This window comes from Manis javanica, chromosome 14, assembly GCF_040802235.1.
Source record: "Manis javanica isolate MJ-LG chromosome 14, MJ_LKY, whole genome shotgun sequence".
In the NCBI taxonomy this organism is placed as follows: Eukaryota; Metazoa; Chordata; class Mammalia; order Pholidota; family Manidae; genus Manis; species Manis javanica.
Window position 1 is genome coordinate 53,357,296 of NC_133169.1, and position 23,619 is coordinate 53,380,914.

The window sequence follows — 23,619 nt, forward strand, 5'->3', positions numbered from 1 at the left end:
CAGGAAACTCAACTCTGAATCCACTGGGAAAGCAAGAATTGGTTAGAAACTGGACTCCTCGCTGCGAACTCCATGCAGACAAGGATGGCCCACGTGTGTGCACTGCTGAAAGTGCTCAGTAAGTACAATTGAGCAAATGAAAGCAGCTGGCAATGTGAGAAGACTGAATTTGAAGGCAGACCATTTACAACTTACTTAACACAATATTTTTTTCATATTTTAAATAAACTCATCATTTGTTAACATTCTCATTTTATATAAATTTATTTCTGCATAAAAGAACAGTAGATTATGAGAGAATATTTTTTCATGAAGCTGATGTTCTTTCAACATTATAATTTGTGCATGCAAATTTTACCTTAAAATTAAGTTATACAATTAATTTAAGAAATATATAATTATAATATAACATACATAATTGTTAAATGTATGAGAGGTGACATTTCTACTAATCAGCTCAACAGCTAGGTAACCACATTGCTAGTTCTCAGTCAAGTTGTTAGAAATCCTCCTGGGCCTGACTCTGTGCTCCTCAGATAGTGTAGCCATTTGATCATTTATCTGGATTGAATCCTCCCTTTATAGTTGGCATCGCTACCCTCCTCTTGATTAGTAAAGCACAAGCACTATCTATCCTGAAGCAATGACACAATGGTTACTCTCTGGGTTCTCACCTGAGAACAGGCATAACTCAGACAGACTGTTGGCCAACCTAAGATAAGAACATTTCGGTGAGAAGTAATACCCATGGAGGGCTCTCTGAAGAGTAACCTAATTTCAAAAATAAAATCAAGCCAGCAAGTGGTGTACTTGACCAGAACCACATTACCTCCAAGCAGAACTGTCCTTTTTGTGCTGCACCCCACATTTATGATGAGGGGATTTATAGCACACATCAGAGCAAATCATGCTATTCTATTTATGAAAGTGGTACTGAGTATTTTAATTTAATGAAATTTACACCTACTCAAATACCTTATTAAAAGGTATCTTTGTTCAAAAGAAGTAACATGCTTTACTCAAAGTAAAATGCAATATACTATAGCTAGAAGATGGAATACCTTTCTTTGTAAGTTGAATACTAATTCACTAGCCAGAAAAGAGGTTTACATAAATGTTTCTGAAAACATAGCTTTTAGGAGATCAAGCAAAGAAAATGGAAGCAGAAAACAGACTTGTAAGTTTTTCAGGAAATCAGAATACTTGTGGATCAACTAAAGAAGAAGAGTATTCAAAGTTTTTCAACTAACTTGAGTATTTATATTATTATGGAGCTTATTTCAAATTGTGTAGAGGCACCTTCCAAACTTAGCATTTTCAAAACTGTGGGAAATCATCTTCTTGGAAAGTATACATGTCATAACTCAGATGATAAGGCATTAGTCAACAATGAAAATGAACCAGTCAAGATTCAAAAATGTTGAAAAACCCATACTATGTTTCTCCTTCAACTTTGAAAGCAGTTTTATTTAATACAATGAGGAATGGCAGAAACAATTTTCATAAAATCAATGTGCAAAAACATAATACTCAATGGTGAAAAGCTGAAAGCTTTTCCTCTAAGATCAGGAACAGGACAAAGATGCCCACTCTCACCACTTTTATTCAACATAGTACTGGAGGTTTTAGCCACAGCAATCAGACAACACAAAGAGATAAAAGCACCCAGACTGGTAATGAAGAAATTAAGCTGTTACCATTTGCAGATGACATGACATTATACATAGAAAACCCTAAAGACTCCATCAAAAAACTATTAGAACTAATAACTGGCTTCAGCAATGTTGCAGGATACAAAATTAATACACAAAAATCTGTTGCATTCCTGTATACTAACAACAAACTAGCAGAAAGAGAGATCAGGAAAACAATTCCACTTACAGCTGCATCAGAAAGAATACAATACCTAGGAATAAACCTAACCAAGGAAGTGAAGGACCTGTACTCTGAAAACTATAAGACAATGATGAGAGATATGAAACAAAACACAAAGATATGGAAATCTACCCCATGCTCATGGATAAGAAGAATTAGTATTTTTAAAATGGCCATCCTTCCAAAAGCAATTTATAGATTCACTACAATCTCTACCAAAATCCCAATAGCATTTTTCAATGGACTAGAGCAAATGATCCTAAAATTCATATGGAAACACAAAAGACCCCGAATAGCTAAAGCAATCCTGAGAAAGAAGAACAAAGCTGGGAGATTACACTCCCTAACTTTAAGCTCAACTACAAAGCCACAGTAATCAAGACAATTTGGTACTAGCGCAACAACAGTTCCATAAATCAATGGAACAGAATAGAGAGCCCAGAAATAAATGCATGTGTATATGGTCAATTAATATACATTAAAGGAGCCATGGATATAAAATGGGAAAAGACCACCTATTCAACAACTGGTGTTGGGAAAACTGGACAGCTACATGTAAGAGAATGAAACTGGATTACTAACTCCACATATAAAAGTAAACTCAAAATGGATTAAAGACCTGAATATAAGACATGAAACCATAAAACTCTTAGAAGAAAACATAGGCAAAAATCTCTTGAACATAACCATGAGCAATATTTTCTTGGACATATCTCCTCGAGCAAGGGAAACAAAATAAAAATGAACAAGTGGAACTATATCAAACTAAAAACAATCTGTACAGCAAAGGACACCATCAGCAGGACAAAAAGCATCTTACAGTATGGGAGAATATATTCATAACCAATTTATCTGACAAGGGATTAACATCCAAAATATATAAAGAACTCATATGATTCAACACCCAAAAAAACAAATAACCCAATTAAAGAATGGGTAGAGGACCTGAACATTTTTCCAAAGAGGACATATAGAAGGCCAACAGGCACAGGAAAAGATGTTCTGTAACACTAATCATCAGAGAAATGCAAATAAAAATCACAAGGAGATGATATCACCTCCCATGAGTCAGAATGGCCATTATCTAAAAGACAAGATATAACAAGTATTGGTGAAGATGTGGAGAAAAGAGACCCCTCCTATACTGTTAGTGGGAATGGAAATTGGTGGAGCCACTGTAGAAAGCAGTATGGAAGTTCCACAAAAAATGAAAAATAGAAATACCATATGACCCAGTAATTCCACTTCTAGGAATCTACCCAAAGAAAACAAAATCCCTGATTCAAAAAGATATATGGACCCCTATGTTTATCACTGCATTATTTGCAATAGCCAAGACATGTAAACAGCCAAAATGTCCATCAATAGATGAATGGATAAAGACAATGTGGTACATATACAATAAAATACTATTCAGCCATAAAAAAGAAAGAAATCCTGCCATTTTTGAGAACATGGATGGACTCAGAGGGTATTATGCTAGATGAAATAAGCCAGGTGAGGAAAGACAAATACCATATGATCTCACTTATTTGTGGAATCTAAAAACAAAACAAACAAAATGAAGAAAACAGCAGTAGACTCATAGACACTGAGAAGTGACTGGTGGTTACCAAAGAGGAGGGGTTGGGGTTGGGGGGTGAAATAGATGAAGGTGAAAAAGAAGCACAAAATCTCAATCATGATACAAATTAGTTATGGGGATGGAAGTACAGCATGTAGTATACAGTCAATGGTTCTGGAACACCTTCCTATGTTGGCAGATAGTAACCACACTAGTTGGGGCAAGGATTTCATAATGTGGGTAACTGTTGAATCACTGTGTTGTATACTTGAAACAAATATAAGATTGTATAGCAACTCTGCTTCAACTTTTTAAAAAATCAATGTGTGATGATTGCACCTGACAAGAAGAATAGGGGTGGGAAGGGCAGTTATGAGAAGCTTATTGCTTTTAATTAGAAACTACATTGTGACTGAAGCAGAAGCAAGCAAATATTTTTGAAAGACTGAATTTTTGATCAAAGTCCCCACTTACACTTTCCCATATATAATATACTATCTAAAGGTTCTTTTTTTCTCATCCTTTTTCTTCTCCATTCTTTACGTATTAGGTGTCATATTCTGTACTGTTTGTCTGTCCCTTGATTGACTTTAGGGATAGTTGATTTAATTTCATGTTTGTTTAGTAATTAACTATTCTACTTTCTTTGCTGTGTTTTTATTACCCCTGGTTACAGCTATTAAACCTTAGGAACACTTCCATCTATAGCAGTCCCTCCAAAATACACTGTAGAGATGGTTTGTGGGAGTATAGACCATGTTCTTGATATAGCAAAATCAGCATTGCAGAAGGGGAAAGCCCCTAAGTAACAGGAAGACACTAAGGAAGATGAGCAGGAGCCCTTAAAGAATGGCACAGATGAAGAACAAAGCAAGAGAGAGAGGATTAAAGATGGCAGCGTGAGAGGTGAGAGAGAGGCTTCCTCCTAATTAATATAATTAATTATGAAAATATAATTAATATGACTAATCCTGAAAGAGCAACAGGAAAGAGGGCTGTGACAAACTTCTTACACCTGGAGAAGAGAATAAACCTCACGGAACAGAGTAATGTACCAAAGCCATGGCCCAGCTGGACTGAAGCCCTGCCCCCACCCCAGCTCACCAATAGGAGGAAGAGAAATGGAGCATGGAGAGAATGGAGGCCCGGGACTGCTGAATACCTAACTCTGGAGATCTGCTCTGGGAGTACAAACCTACATTTCATGGTGCTTTCATGGTACTCCCATGATTAGGGGGTTGGAAAGCCAAGACAGGCAGAATTCCTGGAGAGACTGAGATTCCAGCCACTGTTGAAAGGAAGGATCCATATCCAGCTGCTCTAGGACAAAAGAAAGGTGGGGAGTCTGGGAGACTTCCTAACAGCAAGAGGGCTGCTCAAGGGGCAAGGACTGCAAAGAGCTTACTGCTCAGGAGAAAGAACACATAGAAAAAATTTTCCAGATACACTCTGCTCAGCAGGTTAGGAGCTTTCATGATCTTCAGGTCCTCCAGCTCCCTAGCTGCCTACACAGCTCCAAGGACCCCCTCCCTCCATGATACACAGCCTACTGTGCCTTTCTCCCAGCCAGCCCCACCTGGCTCCCAAACCGGCAAACCCTACCCTGGCATTAGGCCAGCCAGAGGGAAGCCCCATTTACAGCAACTACAAATGCAAAGCATGGAGGCTTATACCTGTGTGCTCAGCCCACTGGTTCTGGCAGTGGAGGCAGGCATAGCAGCTGGGAAGCACGAAACAGCTCTTTCCTCCCCACCAGGCACCAATACTGCTCCCCTGCAACCCCAGAAATTGCTTCAGGGACTGAGCAGATCCAGACAGTAGAGCTTCTCTACTGCACCATATACAAATATGAAATGCCAAAGAAACCTGGTTCAAAGTAAAATTATAAAGACAACACCTAAGAAAGATTCAAATGAAATCGACCTCATGAATCTTCCTGAAAGGGATTACAAAATAAAAATCACAGAGGTACAGAAAAATATACAAGAACTCAGGAATGAATTCTGGTCAGAGATCCAATTGTTGAAGAGCACAATGGAGGGTATTAAAAGCAGATTAGATACAGTGGAGAAGATGATAAATGAAATAGGAACTAGAGAAGAGGAATACAAAGAAGCTGAGGCACAGAGAGAAAAAAGAATCTCTAAGAATGAAAGAATATTGAGAGAACTGTGTGACCAATCCAAACAGAACAATATTTGCATTATAGGGGTACCAGAAGAAGGAGAGAGAGAAAAAGGGATACGAAGTTCTTTGAGGAGTTAATTGCTGAAAACTTGACCAGCGTGGGGAAGGAGATAGTCTCTCAGGCCATTGAGGTGCATAAATCTCCCAACACAAGGGACCCAAGGAAGACAACACCAAGACATAAAGTAATTAAAATGGCAAAGATCAAGGATAAGGACAGATTATTAAAAGCAGCTAGAGAAAAAATAAGATCACATACAAATGAAAGCCCATCAGGCTAACATCAGACTTCTCAGCAGAAACCTTACAGGCCAGAAGGGAGTAACATGATGTAATTAATGCAATGAAGCAGAAGGGCCTCAAACCAAGATTACTTTATCCAGCAAGATTATCATTTAAATTTGAAGGAGAGATTAAACAATTTCCAGATAAGCAAAAGCTGAGAGAATTTACCTCCCACAAACCATCTCTACAGTGTATTTTGGAGGGACTGCTATAGATGGAAGTGTTCCTAAGGTTTAATAGCTGTAACCAGAGGTAATAAAAACACAGCAAAGAAAGTAGAATAGTTAATTACTAAACAAACATGAAATTAAATCAACTATCCCCAAAGTCAATCAAGGGATAGACAAACAGTACAGAATATGACACCTAATATGTAAAGAATGGAGAAGAAAAAGGATGAGAAAAAAAGAACCTTTAGATAGTATTTGTAACAGCATATTAAGTGAGTTAAGTTAGACTCTTAGATAGTAAGGAAGTTAACATTGAACCCTTGGTAACCACAAAGCTAAAGCATGCAATCGCAATAAGTACATACCTATCAATAATCACTCTAAATGTAAATGGACTGAATGCACCAATCAAAAGAAATAGAGTCACTGAATGGATAGAAAAACAAGACCCATCTATATGCTGCCTACAAGAGACTCACTTCAAATCCAAAGACATATACAGACTGAAAGTAAACGGATAGAAAAAGATATTTCATGCAACTAACAGGGAGAAAAAAGCAGGAGTTGCAGTACTTGTATCAGACAAAATAGACTTCAAAACAAAGTAAGTCACAAGAGACAAAGAAAGGACATTACATAATGATTAAGGGGTCAATCCAACAAGAAAATATAACCATTATAAATATCTGTGAGCCCAACACAGGAGCACATACATATGTGAAACAAATACTAACTGAATTAAAAGGGGAAATAGAATGCAATGTATTCATTCTAGGAGACTTCAATACTCCACTCACTCTGAAGAACAGATCACCAGAAAGAAAATAAGTAAGGACACAGAGGCACTGAACAACACATTAGAACAGATGGACCTAACAGACGTCTACAGAACTCTACACCCAAAAGCAGCAGGATTCACATTCTTCTTGAGTGCACATGAAACATTTTTAAGAATAGATCATATACTAGGCCACAAAAAGAGCCTCAGAAAATTCAAAAAGACTGAAATTGCACCAACCAGTTTCTCAAACCACAAAGGTATGAAACTGGAAATAAATTACACAAAGAAAATTAAAAACCCACAAACACATGGAGGCTTCACAACATGTTCCTAAATAACCAATGGATCAATGACTAAATAAAAACAGAGATGAAGCAATATATGGAGACAAATGACAACAATTACTCAACACCGCAAAATATGTGGGACATGTCAACAGCCATGATAAGATGAAAGTATATTGCAATACAAGCCTACCTCAGGAAAGAACAATCCCATATGAACATTCTAAACTCACAATTAATGAAACTAGAAAAAGATGAATAAATGAGGCCAAAGGTCAGTAAAAGGAGGGACATAATAAAGAGTAGAGCAGAAATAAATAAAATCATGAAGAATAAAACAATGGAATCAATGAAAGCAAGAGCTGATTCTTTGAAAAAACAAACAAAATACGTAAACACCCAGCAAGACTTATCACGAAAAAAAGAGAGTCTACACACATAAACAGAATCAGAAATGAGAAAGGAAAAATCACTATGGACACAACAGAAACACAAAGAATTATTAGAGAATACTATGAAAAATTATATGTCAACAAACTGGATAACATAGAAGAAATGGACAACTTTCTAGAAAAATACAACCTTTCAAGGCTGACCCAGAAATAAACAGAAAATCTGAATGGACCAATTACCAGCAACGAAATTGAATTGGTAATAAAAAAAACTACCTAAGAACAAACTCCTGGACCAGATGACTTCACTGCTGAATTTTATCAAACATTTAGTGAAGACTTAATACCCATCCTCCTTAAAGTTTTCTAAAGAGTAGAAGAAGAGGGAATACTTCCAAACTCATTCTATGAGGCAAGATCACTCTAATACCAAAACCAGGCGAAGACATCACAAAAAAAGAAAATTACAGACCAATATCCCTGATGAACATAGTGCAAAAATACTCAACAAAGTATTAGCAAACTGAATTCAAAAATACATCAAAAAGATCATCCATTATGATCAAGTAGGATTTGTTCCAGGGATGCAAGGATGGTACAACATCAAAAATCCATCAACATTATCCACCACATCAACAAAAAGAAGGACAAAAATCACATGATCATCTCCATAGATGCTGGAAAAGCATTTTACAAATTCAACATCCATTCATGATAAAAACTCTCAACAAAATGGGTCTAAAGGGCAAGTACTTCAACATACTAAAGGCCATATATGATAAACCCACAGCCAACATTATATTTCAGAGAGAGAAGCTGAAAGCTTTTTATTTAAGATCAGGAACAAGACAAGGATGCCCACTCTTCCACTTCTATTCAACATAGTTCTGGAGGTCCTAGCCACAGCAATCAGACAGCACAAAGAAATAAAAGGCATCCAGATTGGCAAGGAAGAAGTTAAACTGTCCCTGTTTGCAGATGACATGATATTGTACATAAAAATCCCTAAAGAATCCACTCCAAAACTAGTACATCTAATATCTGAATTCAGCAAAGTTGCGGGATGCAAAATTAATACATAGAAATCTCTTGCTTTCCTATACACTAACAATGAACTAGCAGAAAGAGAAAACAGTAAAACAATTCCCTTCACAGTTGCATCAAAAAGAATAAAATACCTAGCAATAAACCTAACCAAGGAAGTGAAAGACCTGTACTCTGAAAACTACAAGACACTCATGAGAGAAATTATAGAAGATACTTATCTTCTATAATTAGTAACACATCCTGTGCTCATGGATAGGAAGAATTAATATTGTCAAAATGGCCATCCTGCCTAAAGCAATCTACAGATTCCATGCAATTCCTATCAAAATACCAAGAGCATTCTTCAATAAACAAGAGAAAAATCATTCTAAAATTTATATGGAACCACAAAAGACCCCAAATAGTGCAAGCAATCCTGAGAAGGAAGAATAAAGCTGAGGGGATTATGCTCCCCAACTTCAAGTTCTACTACCAAGCCACAGTAATCAAGACAATTTGGTAGGCACAAGAATAGAACCATAGACCAGTGGAATGGACTAGAGAGCCCTGATATAAACCCAACCATACATGGTAAATTAATATATGATAAAGAAGCCATCAACATACAATGGGGAAATGACAGCTTCTTCAACAGCTGGTGTTGGCAAAACTGGACAGCTACATGCAAGAGAATGAAACTGGATTATTGTTTAACCCCATACACAAAAGTAAACTCAAAATGGATCAAAGACCGTAATGTAAGTCATGAAACCATAAAACTCTTAGAAGACAACATAGGCAAAAATCTCCTAAATATAAGCATGAGCAACTTCTTTCTGAATGCATCTCCTTGAGCAAGGGAAACAAAAGCAAAATTGAACACATGGGACTACATCAAACTAAAAAGTTTCTGTACAGCAAAGGACACCATCAGCAGAACAAAAAGACATCCTATAGTATGGAAGAATATATTTGTAAGTGATATATCTGACAGGGGGTTAACATCCAAAATATATAAAGAACTCACATGCCTCAACACCCAAAAAGCAAATAACCTGATTGAAAAATGGGCAGAAGATATGAGGAGACAATTCTCCAAAGAAGAAGTTCAGATGGCCAACAGACACATGAAAAGACACTCCACATCACTAGTAATCAGGGAAATACAATTAAAACACAATGAGATATCACCTCACATCAGTAAGGATGGCCAGCATCAAAAAGAGTAAGAACAGCAAATGCTGGCAACGATGCGGAGAAAGGGGAACCCTTCTACACTGCTGATGGGAATGTAAGCTAGTTCAACCATTGTGGAAAGCAATATGGAGGTTTCTCAAAAACTAAGAATAGAAATACCATTCGATCCACAAATCCCACTCCTTGGAATTTACCCAAAGAATACAACTTCTCAGATTCAAAAAGACATATGCACTCCTATGTTTACTGCAGCACTATTTACAATAGCCAAGATATGGAAGGAACCTAAGTGTCCATCAGTAGATGAATGGATAAAGAAGAGGTGGTACATATACACAATGGAATATTATTCAGTCATAAGAAGAAAACAAATCCTACCATTTGCAACAACATGGATGGAGCTGGAAGATACTATGCTCACTGAAATAAGCCAGGTGAAGAAAGACAAGTGCCAAATGATTTCCCTCATTTGTGGAGTATAACAACAAAGCAAAATTGAAGGATCAAAATAGCAGCAGACTCACAGACTCCAAGAAGGGACTAGTGGTTACCAAAGGGGAGGGGTGTGGGAGGGTGAGGGGGGGAGGGAGAAGGGGATTGAGGGGTATTATGTTTAGTACACATGGTGTGGGGGGTCATGGGGAAAACAGTGTAGCACAGAGAAGGCAAACAGTGGATCTGTGGCATCTTACTACACTGATGGACAGTGACTGCATTGGGGTATGGGTGGGGACTTGATAATATGCATGAATGTGGTAACCACATTGTTTTTTCATGTGAAACCTTCATAAGAGTGTATATCAATAATACCTTTAAAAAAAAGAATGGCACAGATATTTTATCCTTAATGGATGTGTTAGGAAGAACTGATATGCAGATACATTTTTTTTTATGTGTAGCTCTCTGGTATTACAAGCCCAGAGAAACACTTCCAGAACATATCCTTTTGTGAAATAATGGGATTTTCTGGGGTGTATAGCCTTTAGGGGGCCAAGATTAGACATAAGACTTCCTGGCATAAAATTAACCAACTCTATGGCACCTAATAAAAATCTATTTAGTCATATGAAATGTAGAAAAATATTTTTATCAACATAACTATGTCTTATTTGAAACATTACATTGAATAAAATATATATTGACTTTAACTGTAAACATTAAAAAGATAAATACAAACTACTCTGAAAATTACTCTTAGATGATAAAATGCAAAACTCCCTCAAAGGGATCAGAAAAATCACTGAAATTAAAATTATTTCATGCTTGTATGTTAGGAACCTTACTAAAACAGAACACAAAAACATCCAGAATTTCTAATTCTGCTCAGGCACGGGCTGAAAATGAATTGTTTAAATGATTCTTTTTACACCGTGAGGACTTTCTAGGTGTTTGCTAAAAACATACCTATAGCAAAGAAACTATAACTATATGATATACAATTCTCAAAGCCAAGTTTGAAAAAAAATCAATTCTTCCATAAATTACAGTATTTAAAATACACACCTCATTCTCACTGAAAAATTACTTCATCTTTTAGAGAATATTTTGATGAAATTTGCAACGTTTGGATTATCTGGTTCAAAAAGACTCTTATGTGTACCTGGGCACGGCAGTTAAAAAACGTGCATGGGGAGTTTAGTGTACACAATGCGATGTGAAGGGGACTGAGGACTGTCTGCCTCTGCTACAGCCATCACAAAACAAAAACAGAAACTTTAAAACTACCCATGTGGCCAATAATGTTTGAAAGCCATATGCAGCCTCCCAAGCTGCCAGATTGCAGCTCAGATGCTTAGAAAAACAGTAGCCAGGGCAGATCTCAACCGAAAATGTGAACTTAGCAGCAGCAGATGCCAATACATTCCAACACTCACAGCGTGAATAGAATAATTTCCATGAGCAAGCTTCAGTTCATAACTTTTATTTATGCAGTGTAAGGTATACATGAGTGCAACAGCAAGCGAGGAGCTTGTTGATTATTAACACTGGCCACATGTCCTTCAAAACGAGATATTTCTACCTCTAGGTTAGGAAGGGAGAATCTCAATCTGACAGAATCTCAATTCTGACTGTCCAAGGGGCCTCAGGTACACAGAGAACCAGTCTGTCCAAGCCTCACCAGCCACCGAAGGCCTCTTCACTCAGAGGAGGTAAACTGTTTCCGGGCCCCACAAGGGATCTGCGTGCACACCCTGCGACCCATTGGAATATCAGGGTTGGACTGTCATGAGCGAGAGAATTTACTGAGAAACTGATGAGAAGCAATGCCCAGCAAAGTGAATTGGTAATTTAACTTATTTATCATTAAATGCAGAAAGGAAAAAAGACAAAGCATGTGGAAATGACAGAGAGAGAAACAGAGCAAGAGGCAACAGGCAAGACCTTACCCGAGACCACCGAGACCATCCATCCTGAGGAAGAACTGAAGCGATCCATAGGTTCCTGAAAAACCTGAGGAACAGCAAGAGACGGTTCCAAGCGCTTGAGAGACGAGCTCTGGGTGTTCACGTGAGCTGACTGTAGAATGGATACTACAGACTTCCTTTCCAACTGACCGTTCCACAGAGACTCAGAAAAAGGAGCTTTGTTCTGACAACGAATCTAGAAATCCATACTGAACTTTCTGTGTGTATAGTCTGATCTGATTGGGATTCCTTTTAAATAATCATTTGTTAAATAGTATTTTCCACGCTATCTCCTTAAGATCAGATGTTGAATATAATGTTCACCATCTGAACCAAATATTTGCGATGCATCTTTAAACATGCAGACTTCCATGTTTTCTGATACTGGATTCCTCATACTTCTAAAATACTGAAACATACTCTTTTCTTGTGCTTTGCCAAAAAAGCCTAAACTTAGATTCTTTAACTGAAAAGAACCTAATTTATTTTTAGTTTGACTCTTTTGATATAGACGAATCACTCATTAATAATAACTAGATGAATAAAACCAGTGAATCCATATTATATATATAGTATGCTACACAATCTGTCAGTATTATAACAATAATAGTTAACATCTACTGACAATTTATTATGTGGCAGACACTATAGTAAGGGCTGTCCATGGATCATTTCACCATTTCACTTAATATTCTCCAAAATCTATGAAGTAGACACCATTATCCTCTTTCGGTTGCACTAAATAAGGCTCAGAGAAGTAACTTACAAAAGGCACTAAAACTATTAAGTGGTACAGTGGTGACTTAAACCCAAGTTCAAATTTATATTCTCTCTGTATATCTCTCTGTATCACGCTATGCCTAATTGTATATAAAACAGAGAAAGCACACTTCAGCTGAGCAGTAAGGAAGGATACTAATGGATCTAAGGTTTTATAAAAATATAGTTTATAATAAAGGAAAGCTAAACAATCTTTATATTTTAATATATTTGTCAAATTTTCTTCCTGCAAGATCTACAAGCCTATTTATCATTTTTAAAAAGCAATCTTCTATCATGAATGTTTCACCTATGCAAACTCAAAAATTGTGAACATGTTTGTGAACTGTGCTGTTGACTCTGCAAGAAGTTTAATTAGGAGGAAAAGCCAAACCAAATCCTGAAATCCATGAAAGTCAGATAAAACAACTTCAAGGTTTTAAGAAATTTTGTTGCAGATGGTTCTTTCAAAATAAATATGGAGACAAAGTTAAGGATCAATTTTCATAGCTTGTTGTATGACCAGATGTGAAATCTCACCTTTATTGCAGATGCCAACCTAGCGTGGCATAGATTAACTTTTCCATATAATATGAACAGTAGCACAGAATGGACATCAGTTCAAAAAAACCTAAAATTCAAACGGGAAAGCCCTAGTTTGGCTGTACCCAAGTGACCTATTCAGATGTCTCAAGAAACACAGAACATATCCTAATACTAAATGCTTAGACATAATTTAATTATATATTTATCCTTACTAAATTTATGAATAGATGCTGCTCAGTATATTCCTTGGTAATGAAATTTCCCATCACTACTCCATTAAATAAGACTTGAGACTTTGTATTATGATTAAATCAGTGCCTTCTCTAAAATAATATTGTCTAAAAAGCTCCTTTAAAGATTAACAGTCTATAACACAGCAATTTCCATATAATTGCTTGGCAAATATAAAGTCAACATTCTAAAACAGTATGCATTTAGAAAACAGTATTTTCTATTGCTAGGAAAAAGATACATAGAAATGATTTTTCCTACAGATTCTGAAGTCAATGATGTGCGTCAGTCTAAATTTGAAAGTGTTGTGAGAAGTTAATGACTACATTGTGATCGTGAAGTGACATCCTGTAAGATTTGAAGCCCCTTTTGGTTTGTCTCTTCTTTGACGTCAGCTAGAGACCTGAGATTCCACTTATTCTAACCGAGTACACATCTATGATAATTTCACTTCAACTGGAAGAAATACTTATCTTATAAATAAAATATTAAAGAAATTCTTGAGTAGGTAGATCACCTGAGTATATTTTATTCTCTTGGAACATGAATGGGTAGATGGCAAGGGTTGTATTTCATAGCAGAATCGATGGAAACTTGAAAGGAGGGGCATTTGAACAAAAGGTTTGTTAAAACTTTGTATGTGATATAAAGGCAATAAGGTATCAGATAAAACAATTATATTCCATCTTTTTTAAAAAATACAATTTTTTTTTACTCATCCATAGAGATTAAATATCACCAAAATGCCATCATCATAGACACAAAATTAACTGTGTTTTCTATATTGAGCACTTATTTTTGGCTTTCCTGTCAGTTTCCCATTAAATGGAGAAAGAAAGACCAATCATTGCTACTGAACTGATTCCTAAGGATCTATTTTTAAATCATGTTCTTGCATAAATTTATTCTAAAGGGTAGTCATAAGGTAGTTTTATAAAAGAAAAATCACTATTTTAGTACCAAAGGGAATGTGGCATCTAATTTTAATTGCATAATACATATTCCAAATAACTATCAAAAGTATTACATTTCTGTAATAAATATCTCCCAAAGTGTAAATACCAAGGAATATAAAGAAGAAGGCAAAATTAACTAACATGGGATTACACTTCTAAAAGAAAATGAATGAACTGTGTAATCTTGAGCTATAATGACCTCACAGGAAACATGTTTTCACAAAATGTTTCTCCTATACAAGAGACATGGCAAATTTGAAAAAATAAGTTAAATGAATTAAGTTACACTTTACAAATGTGGGACTGGGTAACTAAAATATATTAAGCTGCCATTGCTTGAAAACCGAAAGGTACTGAAAACTGCAATATACTAAATAGGTCAATTTTCACTAAGATTTTCTTTTAGGAAAACTATTGTGGATACAATTTATTTCATTTCAAAATAAAATTTTGAAGGCAAAAAAATCCCATGGTATTTCATAAAACTAAGTCCGCAATAAAAGAAGAGATTGGCTGTTATGCAGAAAAGAATTGTGTAGAAAGAATGGTTGTTGTGCAGGAAATGGAATAAAGGCGGCCAAAAACCAGTTTTAGGGAACCAGTTATAACATTAAGCATCCTCAGAGCTTCTGCTTTTCTAGCTAATTCACCCTTTAAAACTCAGTGACTAAATCTATCATTAAGTGATAAGTTATAGGTTAATTTTTCCTATGCTCTAAAAAAACATATGTTGAATTTCCACATGCAAATCTTCCATGAAATTTCTGACTTTCACTATTTGAAAATTTCAGATTTTAGCTATTAGAAAACCAAGAGATGCAAGTACGTGCCCAACCAAAGCAATAGCAACAAACGAGGAAGTACCAAATGCTAAAAGCTACAACCCCATGGAGAAATACATAAACACCAATAAAGCAAATAAAGGGGAAAAAGCATCTTCCAGAGATGTGACCGTATATACAGGCTATTGTTCAAAGTTGAGAGTCACAGTAAGAAGAAAACCTCAGACACGCCTTTGCTCTCATAAGAACAGCATCTCCTCCATCAACCTCCTGTTCATAACAGGTCCCTGCTATCATTTGCAAACAAACACAAAGATTCAGAGAGAATAATAGAACCACAGCCCCAGTCTGTAAATCGGCATGCACCTGTGATATGTGACTATCTTCATAACAGCACATCTTACCTCATAAGACCAGACACACTGAGTCCCACCGAAACGTCGGACACATCTTCCTACTTCCACGTCCTCATGAGTTGTGTACATTTCTCTGAGGCATTCACCAATATGCGGCGCCATCCTCCTGAGAACCTCTCTACTGAAGATCATGCCAGGTCCTCCCATGCAGAAATTCTCCCCAGGCTCCAGCCCCAGCTTTCCAAGTTCTTCAATATTCCCCAGGCCAGTCTGGCCCAGGTAGAGGGGCTTGCTGCTATTCAGTGATCTAAGAAACTCTTCTAACTTATCACCTACAAAGGAAAAAACAACAATCATTCCTTTTCCTAATTTCAAAATCACTTATACAAAGCAAGAGACAGAACTTCCAATATTGTGTGTAAACTTCCCACAAGTCTATTATGTAAAAAATATGAATTGATCGTTCTTAATGAAATCATGAAAAATGTTACCAACTTTCCAGTCAAGGTCACTGAAAAACCTGAATAAATCTAACAATCATCAGACTCTTTTTGGAAAAGGTGAGATAATCACAAGGAGAATGAAAACATATTTCTTAGCATGTTTGCAGTAATGGTAAAATTCTCAAAAACATAATCTTAAGTGCTTACACATAGCATTGATTGGCAGATTGTTGATTTCCAATAATTATTTTTTCCTGATAATTTAGTTCAGTGTTTTGTTCTTTCCTAAACTTCACTCACATACAACCCAAAAGTTATGTAAACACATACCTACACACACAAAGAGAGACTGTATCAAAGTAGTCTGATATTTAACCTTGAAACTTTGGAAAGCTCCTTTTGGAAAAAAAACAAACATTTGTTAAAAATTAAATAATATAATTGGTCTCCTTACAGTCTATAAAGTCATCAGGGAAAAAAATTTTTTAAGTAAAATTCTGTAGCTAACACAGTTCAAAAGCATTTAGTAGTCTACAAAGTGATGCGCTACAATAAGTAGTCACCTTCATTATGTTCCTAATCAGCATCCTTACTATCATTTTTGATGAACAGGCATCTGCAAGCTACTTATCTTGATTCCCATGCCACGCCCCTTGGATCTCAGTGAGTTTCAGCTGACTATTACTAGGCTCTTAATAGAAAACACATTTCATTCTTAATAGAAATGGAAAGAATATGGCATTTCAGTGTTCTGAAGGACAGTCTTTCCAGGCATTAAGAGAAATGACAGTTGGAGATGCTGCTAATGCATTTTAGAAATTCTCTAAGTGTGGCAAACTTTTGCCAGCAAACCTTTGTGATTTAATCAGACAGAAAAGGGGACTCTAAGATAGTTGGTCAACCACACTTACAGGGATATCTCTATCTACGAGACAGTGTGTTCATCAGAAATGCAATTAGTTCTTTACTTTCGTATGGAATTATCTATTTTTTATCAACTTATCAGTAAATCCTTCCTATGCCAACATACCATAGGGTGATTTCACTCCTCTCATTCCAAACCAGAGAAATCTCCTATTACCTCTGCCCTTAATCCTTGCGCCAAAACGGTATAGATTTTTGTTTTTACTGAGTCCTGTGAAAGATACTACTTGAGTCAGGAGGAAGCAATGAGGCTGCAAGCAGAGACCCATCAACTAAGGAAGGGCTGCTCCCTTTGACCGACAAGCTAGGAAATGTGGGAACACAGGGACACCTCGTTTGAGACAACCCTGCTCCTTCCCTCGAGCCCCTTTCCGTCTCCGCAACCGGCTAGACTGGAAAGATTTTTCCTGTTCTAAGGCACTTCACCCCGCAGAATTTAGAAATTTCTGGCCAGAGGCCCCACACTCAGGGTGAAGGACCGCGCCTTTTTAAAAAACTGACAAAGTTCTTCTCATGCTGTGTGGCTGCGCGTGGCTTTGGGAAGGACTTCCAGCCTCTGCTTATCGCCGCAGCCACCAAAATGGACTGGAAAGGATCCACACTGGTGTGTCCTAGCATAGCTGGGAGCTCCTAGGACCTGATAATTTCAGGCGTGTTCCCTTCTTCCCCACCACCCAAGTCCTGACAACACGGCCACCCCCGCGGGATTTCACTGAGGTGGGGCGGGGGGAGGGAGACAGCTCGGTGCTGCCTGGGGCGGCCGGCAGGAGCTGCGTGTTGGGCGGTGGGGGGGCTGGACCCCCAGCGCGGGGCGGATCCCCGAAAGGGACGGAAACGCACAGGGAAGGGTCCAGGACAGCGAACACGATTCCCTAATCTCACTACTCCGAAGCTGCGCTACAGCCATTAAAACAAAAGGGCAGAATAAGGCACCACCGCGGATCTCCAGCCTGGCTTTCACCCGCGCCCCGGGGCTCCCCTTTCTTCACCGAGGACACGCCCCTCTTAATCATTCTGGGCAACTACCACCACCGGGGGCTTTCAGATCAGGGCAGAGCGCAAACGGCCTTCGGTTTGACCGGGAAGCCCCTTCCCTCACCTCTCCTACTTGGAAAAGAGTAGGGGGCAAGCGCTGGGCGCAAAACAAGAGCAGCAAAAATGAGGAGGGAGAATAAAGCCGGGCAGGTGTGAGGAGGGTCCAGACTGCCGGAGAGGAGGAGGAGCGGACTAGGAATGGTGGGCGGGTGCGAGGGGTGGGCACCGCGGGCCGGGGGCTGCGGGGGCCCGGAGCACGTGCTGGCAGCGAAGCAGAGAGGGGCTGGGTACGGATTGGGGCTGGTTCCAGAGGAAGGAGCCAGGGAGGCGGGCAGGTGGGACGGCGGCGCTGGGAGGTCACCTTTGATATAGACGTCGTCGTCGGCGCGCATGAACCACTCGTACTTGTCCAGGTAATGGTCGTGCATGTACTTGATCATCATGAAGGACTTTTTCTGGGGAGGATAGGAGTCGTCCACCCCCGGTAGCGCGATGACAGGCAGGGGTGGCGGGGGCTGGCCGAGTCCGGCGTTGGGGGGCTGCTGGCTGGAAAAGAACTCCACGCGGCCGGGGATGAAGCGCGCCCAGGTCCGCTGCGCCGCCAGCGCGCGGCTGCCCAGGTACTTCTGGGCGGTCATCACCCCCACGTACAGGAAATCCCGGGGCAGGGAGCTCGGGGCGGCGGCGCCCCCGTCCCCGCTGCCGTTGTGGTTACTCCCCGGCCGGCCGCCTCTCCGCTGCCCAGCCGCGCCCCCGTCCTCCTCCTCGGGTTCCCCCTCGGCCGCCGGGGCGCCGGGGAGCGCCGTCGCGCCCTCGGGCTCGCGTCCGCGCCGCCGCTGCTGCTGCTGCGGCGGAGGTGGCTGCTGCCAGGGGCTGCCCCGAAAGCTGGTGACCCCGGGCGCTGCCTCGGGGGGCGGCGGCCCCTGGAGCTCCTGGCGTGCAGGGGGCGGCGACAGGCCGGGCCGCGGCCGGGGCTGAGGCTGGGGGAGCGGCTGCTGCGCGCCAGGGCCAGCGGCCGCGCGGCCGTAGTAGGAGCAGAGGCTGGAGCCGCGTCTCTTCCTTTCGCTCAGCTCGGCCACCCTGGGGGCGATGAGCCAGGACGCGGCGGTGAAGCCCAGCACCAGCCCCAGCGCCACGCTCACCCACGGGCGGCGGGAGCGCATGGCCATCGCGGCCGCCCCGGCGCGGACGCTGACTGAGCGGCCGCGGCGCCGCGCGCGGGTCGCCCGGCTGCCCCCGCCCCTCCTCCGCCTCGGCGCCCCCAGCCGGGGCCGCTGCCCGCCGCCCAGGCGCCGACGCCGGCTCGGGGTCGGAGCGCCCCGGGCGCCCGGCCCGCGGCGGGTAGCAGCTGCCGGCCGCGCTCCCCGCTCCTCTTGGGGTCGGCGCTCCGAGCGAGGGACGGGAGTGAAACTTCTCCCGGCGGCGGCGGCGGCTGCGAGCGGAGCTGCGGGAGGAGCAGGAGGTGGAGCGCGGCGGCGGCAGCGCGTCCGCTCCTGGGCTGCCACCCTGTCACTGGCGCGCCTGGCCCCTCCTCCTCCCGCCCCCCGAGCCCCGCCCTCGCTCCCCGCCTCCCGCCCCCACCACCGGCCGCCGGGCTCGGCGCTGGCCCCGCGCAGGAGCGGCCGCATCGCGCCGCCGGCCGGGGAAGGCTCGGGCCGCGGTATTTCCCGGACACCCGCCCTGGACGCCCCCCGCCCGCGCCCCGGTGCAGAGCCGGTCGCCTCTCCGGAAGGAAGCGAGCCCGGTCGGGCCGCCTCCGGCTTCCCGCGCCGACGCCCCCTCGTCCCTCCTCCCACGGCCCCGGCTCCCCGTCCCATTTCCCGTCCCGTCCCGCCCCTCCGCCAGCCTCCCAACACCGCGTCCGGGGGAAGCGCTGCCCTTCGGCCGCTCTGACCTCACCGCGGAGCTCGGGTCCCGCGCCCTGCAAGCGCCCGCACCTCCGGCCGCGCTCGCCGGCCCCGGCCCACAGCCCGTCCCGTCCCGGCGTGACCCTTCCCCGTTCCTCCCCGCCCAGGGCCGCCGTGCTCCGCGCCTCGCCTTCTGCGTGCTTTTCACTGGGCTCCCCGTCTTCTCTCTCCACAACGTGTCCTGCTCGGCGCGCAGAAAACCCTGTCCCAGCCTAGCACCTCTCCTGCCTGCCGGACTAACTCCCAGCCCCGACCTGCATCCTTAGCCGCTCCTCTCCAGCCCTACACAGAAGCACCACTGCCGCCTGGGGTCCCTCCTAAAAAAAGCTCGGGGGAATTGCAAGTACCACGCTGAAGGGCTGGGCAGATCACGGTGAGAGGGAGCTCAGTCCCCCGAGAACATGAATTCCTGCTCCCCACCTGCCTACAGGCCTCCTCCTCCTGGTCCGCTGTCCAGAAGTGAACACCATGAACTGTGCTCACTCCTGGTGGAGTCTGGCTCAGTAAGACTCAGATGGGGGAGGAGGAGAGGGAACACATTTTAGAGCCAATACAAGATTCAAAGACAATTCTTATACCGCCCCTGCCCCAAATAAGTGAACTTAATCAGAAAATAAAAGAGAATATAATGTTTATTCTTGTCTATAGACCATTTTCTAAGGCAATGTCAGGAAATGTTTTACCTCTCCAATTAGGGAGGAAGAACCTCCCACCACAGAACCTCAAAACAAGCTAAACTGTATTGGCCAAAATCATTAAAAGTTAGCTGATGAAGAAATTACCTGAGGACATGTGACATTTTGAGGAAAGGCACATTTTAAAACTTTCTCTCTAGAAGATGTGGGTGTAACTATCGTCCGAGGTGCATTTGGAATGCCAAACCCTTTCCTCTTCTTCAAATTCCAGTCTTCTGTTTTGTCCATCAAAAGCAAAGAGATGGTATTGAATGGCATTAGACACAGAGCTTGATCCAGCAAGGGGCTGGCAGCGTCCCTGGAACAGTAGGCCTGCCCAGGGCGCTGGGAAGAGTGGTTCTTTCCACACCAGTCACTGGCTGGGCATGAGCACTTCTGACGAAATGTTTCATCGGCTGGACAGTGAAGCTCCTTTTCCATGTCTAGTTCTTGCCCAGAAACACTTGGGAATACAGATTATAGGACTCTTTCTCAAAGTTTAATTTTAGTTAGAATACCAAACTAATCAAACAGGCACCTTCTGATTTAAAAATACATCTTTCCCAGGGACATTTTAAACTTTCTATAATAGTGCGATTCAATAGCCTAGTGCTATTGAGTAGCACTCTTCCTGTAATGGAAATTTTCTGTATCTGTGCTGTCCAGTAAGGCAGCCACTAGCCACATATGATTACTGAACACTTGAAATGTGGCTAGTATGATGGAGGAAATGACTCTTCAATTGTATTTAATTTTAGTTAATTTTGATTTAAAGGGTCCCATATGCCTAGGGGGCTGCCGTATTGGACAGCACATTTTCAGAGGAAATCCCTAACTAGGGTCAGTTGTGAGGAACAAATAGTCTACCTATGCACCAGCATACACCTCCCTGTGATATCCAGCCAGGTTTCATGCTAATGGCTGCCATTCATGTAGTTGGTCTACAAAATCGTTAGTTCTCATTGGGCACAAATAACCCAGTCATCAACTCTTACTAGTATTTGGGGATAAAGTTAACTTCATTCATTCATTTATTCAACAAATATGTATTAAAAATTTAGCATTAAACAAGGTGGAAGGCTCTGGACATGGAAATGTCAGCAAGATACTCATTGCCACCTATCAAAAAGTTTACAGTGCAGTAGAGACACATTAAACATCACATTACAAAGGGAATTACAGGGGTAACAAATGATACAAAGGGGAAATGCTGGGACAGTATTTACAAGTGCATCTAATGTAGCCTGGGAGTCAGGGGAGGCAGTTGGAGACATTGAAGTATAAAGACAAGTATTGAAATGATGTTCCATACTGGCTAAGTGACCTAGGAAAAGTTATTTAAATGATCTGAGCTTGAGATTTCTCATCTGCTAATACGTTTTTGTGAGGATTTATTAAGACATTGTATGTAACTAAGTACAGTGTCTAGTTCATTGTAGGCCCTCAGGAGATAATTAGTTCTTCCCATTTTTCCAGTCCTTCATGATAAAATCACTTAGATATCACCTTACATATTTTTAATGATATCTCATCCTTTCATTTATTCAATAAATATTTATTAGGTATTTAGCATCTCCATTAAACCAGACACTATTCTAGAGGAATAGAAGTAAACAAAACAGAGGAACTTCCTGACTTCAAGGGGTTATTGCCTACTGTGGAGAGACTGGATGTACACACACAGGACATGTACTATGTCAGTGAATAGCTGTTTTGAAAAACAGAGGTAGTGGGTGGGTCCATGTGTTGAATGAGGCCATTTTTAATTGATTGGTATACCTGAAAATCAAAGGATATAGTATATCCATTATAGTTCAATAGAAAGAAGGAGGGAGGGAGAAAGAAAAACATATGAACCAAGGAGGTGCATAAGGGGTCAGCTAGCAACTTTGCATCACAAATAAATACACAGATATGTTTGGGAAAAAAATTGATTAGTCACAGTTGTTTCTGATAATTTTAGCAGAGAACAGAAGAAAGTAAGGAAATCAACCAGAGGATATCTGAGGGAAGACTTTCCAGGAAGAGGGAATAGCCAACACAAAGGCTCAAGGTCTACATGGTGTATTGATGAACAGCAAAGAGGTGGATATGAGCTGGAAATGGGAGGGAGCTGATGGCTTGTCATTTAGGCCAGTGCTGTCCAAGAGAAGTGTAATGTGAGCCATAAATGCAAGACATGTAACGTAAATTTTTTCTTGTAGGCACATAGAAAAAAAAAAACGGGTTAAATAAATGTCAACAATACATTTTATTCAATGCCCTATGTCTAAGATATCACTGCAGTAGGTAATCAATGTAAAATGATTACTAAGAAAATATACATATTTTTTTATTGGTACTAAGTTTTCTAAATCTTAGTACGTACTTTATACTTACAGCACATCTCCTTTCAGACTCGCCTCATTTCAGATGTTCAATCGACACATGTGACTGGCGCCCGCCCTATTGGCCAGTGCATGTTTTGATCCTTGAAAACATTTGTCAAGATTTTGGTTTTTATTCTGAGCAACAATGAAGGTGTTGAGTACAGTGGTGTGTTGTACTCTTTATTTACATCTTACAGGGACCACTCCAGCTCCTCTGGGAAAATAAATCTAGAGGGGCAGGGGACAAGTAGCATCAGGGAAAGCATTGAAAGCATTACTAAAGAGACCCCATCATTTCAGTAGAGGAGAAAAGGATATTTGTCTTTTCTATGTGGGGGGATATTCTTCTCATGTATCTGCAACTTTCCCAAATTTGTGACAAACAGAGGTGTTGGAAAAATTTTTTATAGGAGTTCAATTTCATATTTATTGAGATCCCTCTAGTTACTTGTTGGTCTTTCCCAAAGTCAG

General features: G+C 41.1%; 1 protein-coding gene across 1 annotated transcript in view; it reads right to left on the minus strand.

Annotated features, from left to right (window-relative positions):
• CHSY3 (chondroitin sulfate synthase 3) overlaps positions 1-19,724 on the minus strand; it is a 271,179-nt gene extending 251,455 nt beyond the window's left edge. The window contains exons 1-2 of the mRNA XM_073222122.1: positions 18,560-19,724; positions 15,845-16,128 (exon numbers count right to left, since the gene is read on the minus strand). Coding sequence (XP_073078223.1) covers positions 15,845-16,128; positions 18,560-19,367 — 1,092 coding nt within the window. The 5' untranslated portion in view covers positions 19,368-19,724. The remainder of the gene's footprint in view (positions 1-15,844; positions 16,129-18,559) is intronic.
• Positions 19,725-23,619: the final 3,895 nt, after the last annotated feature.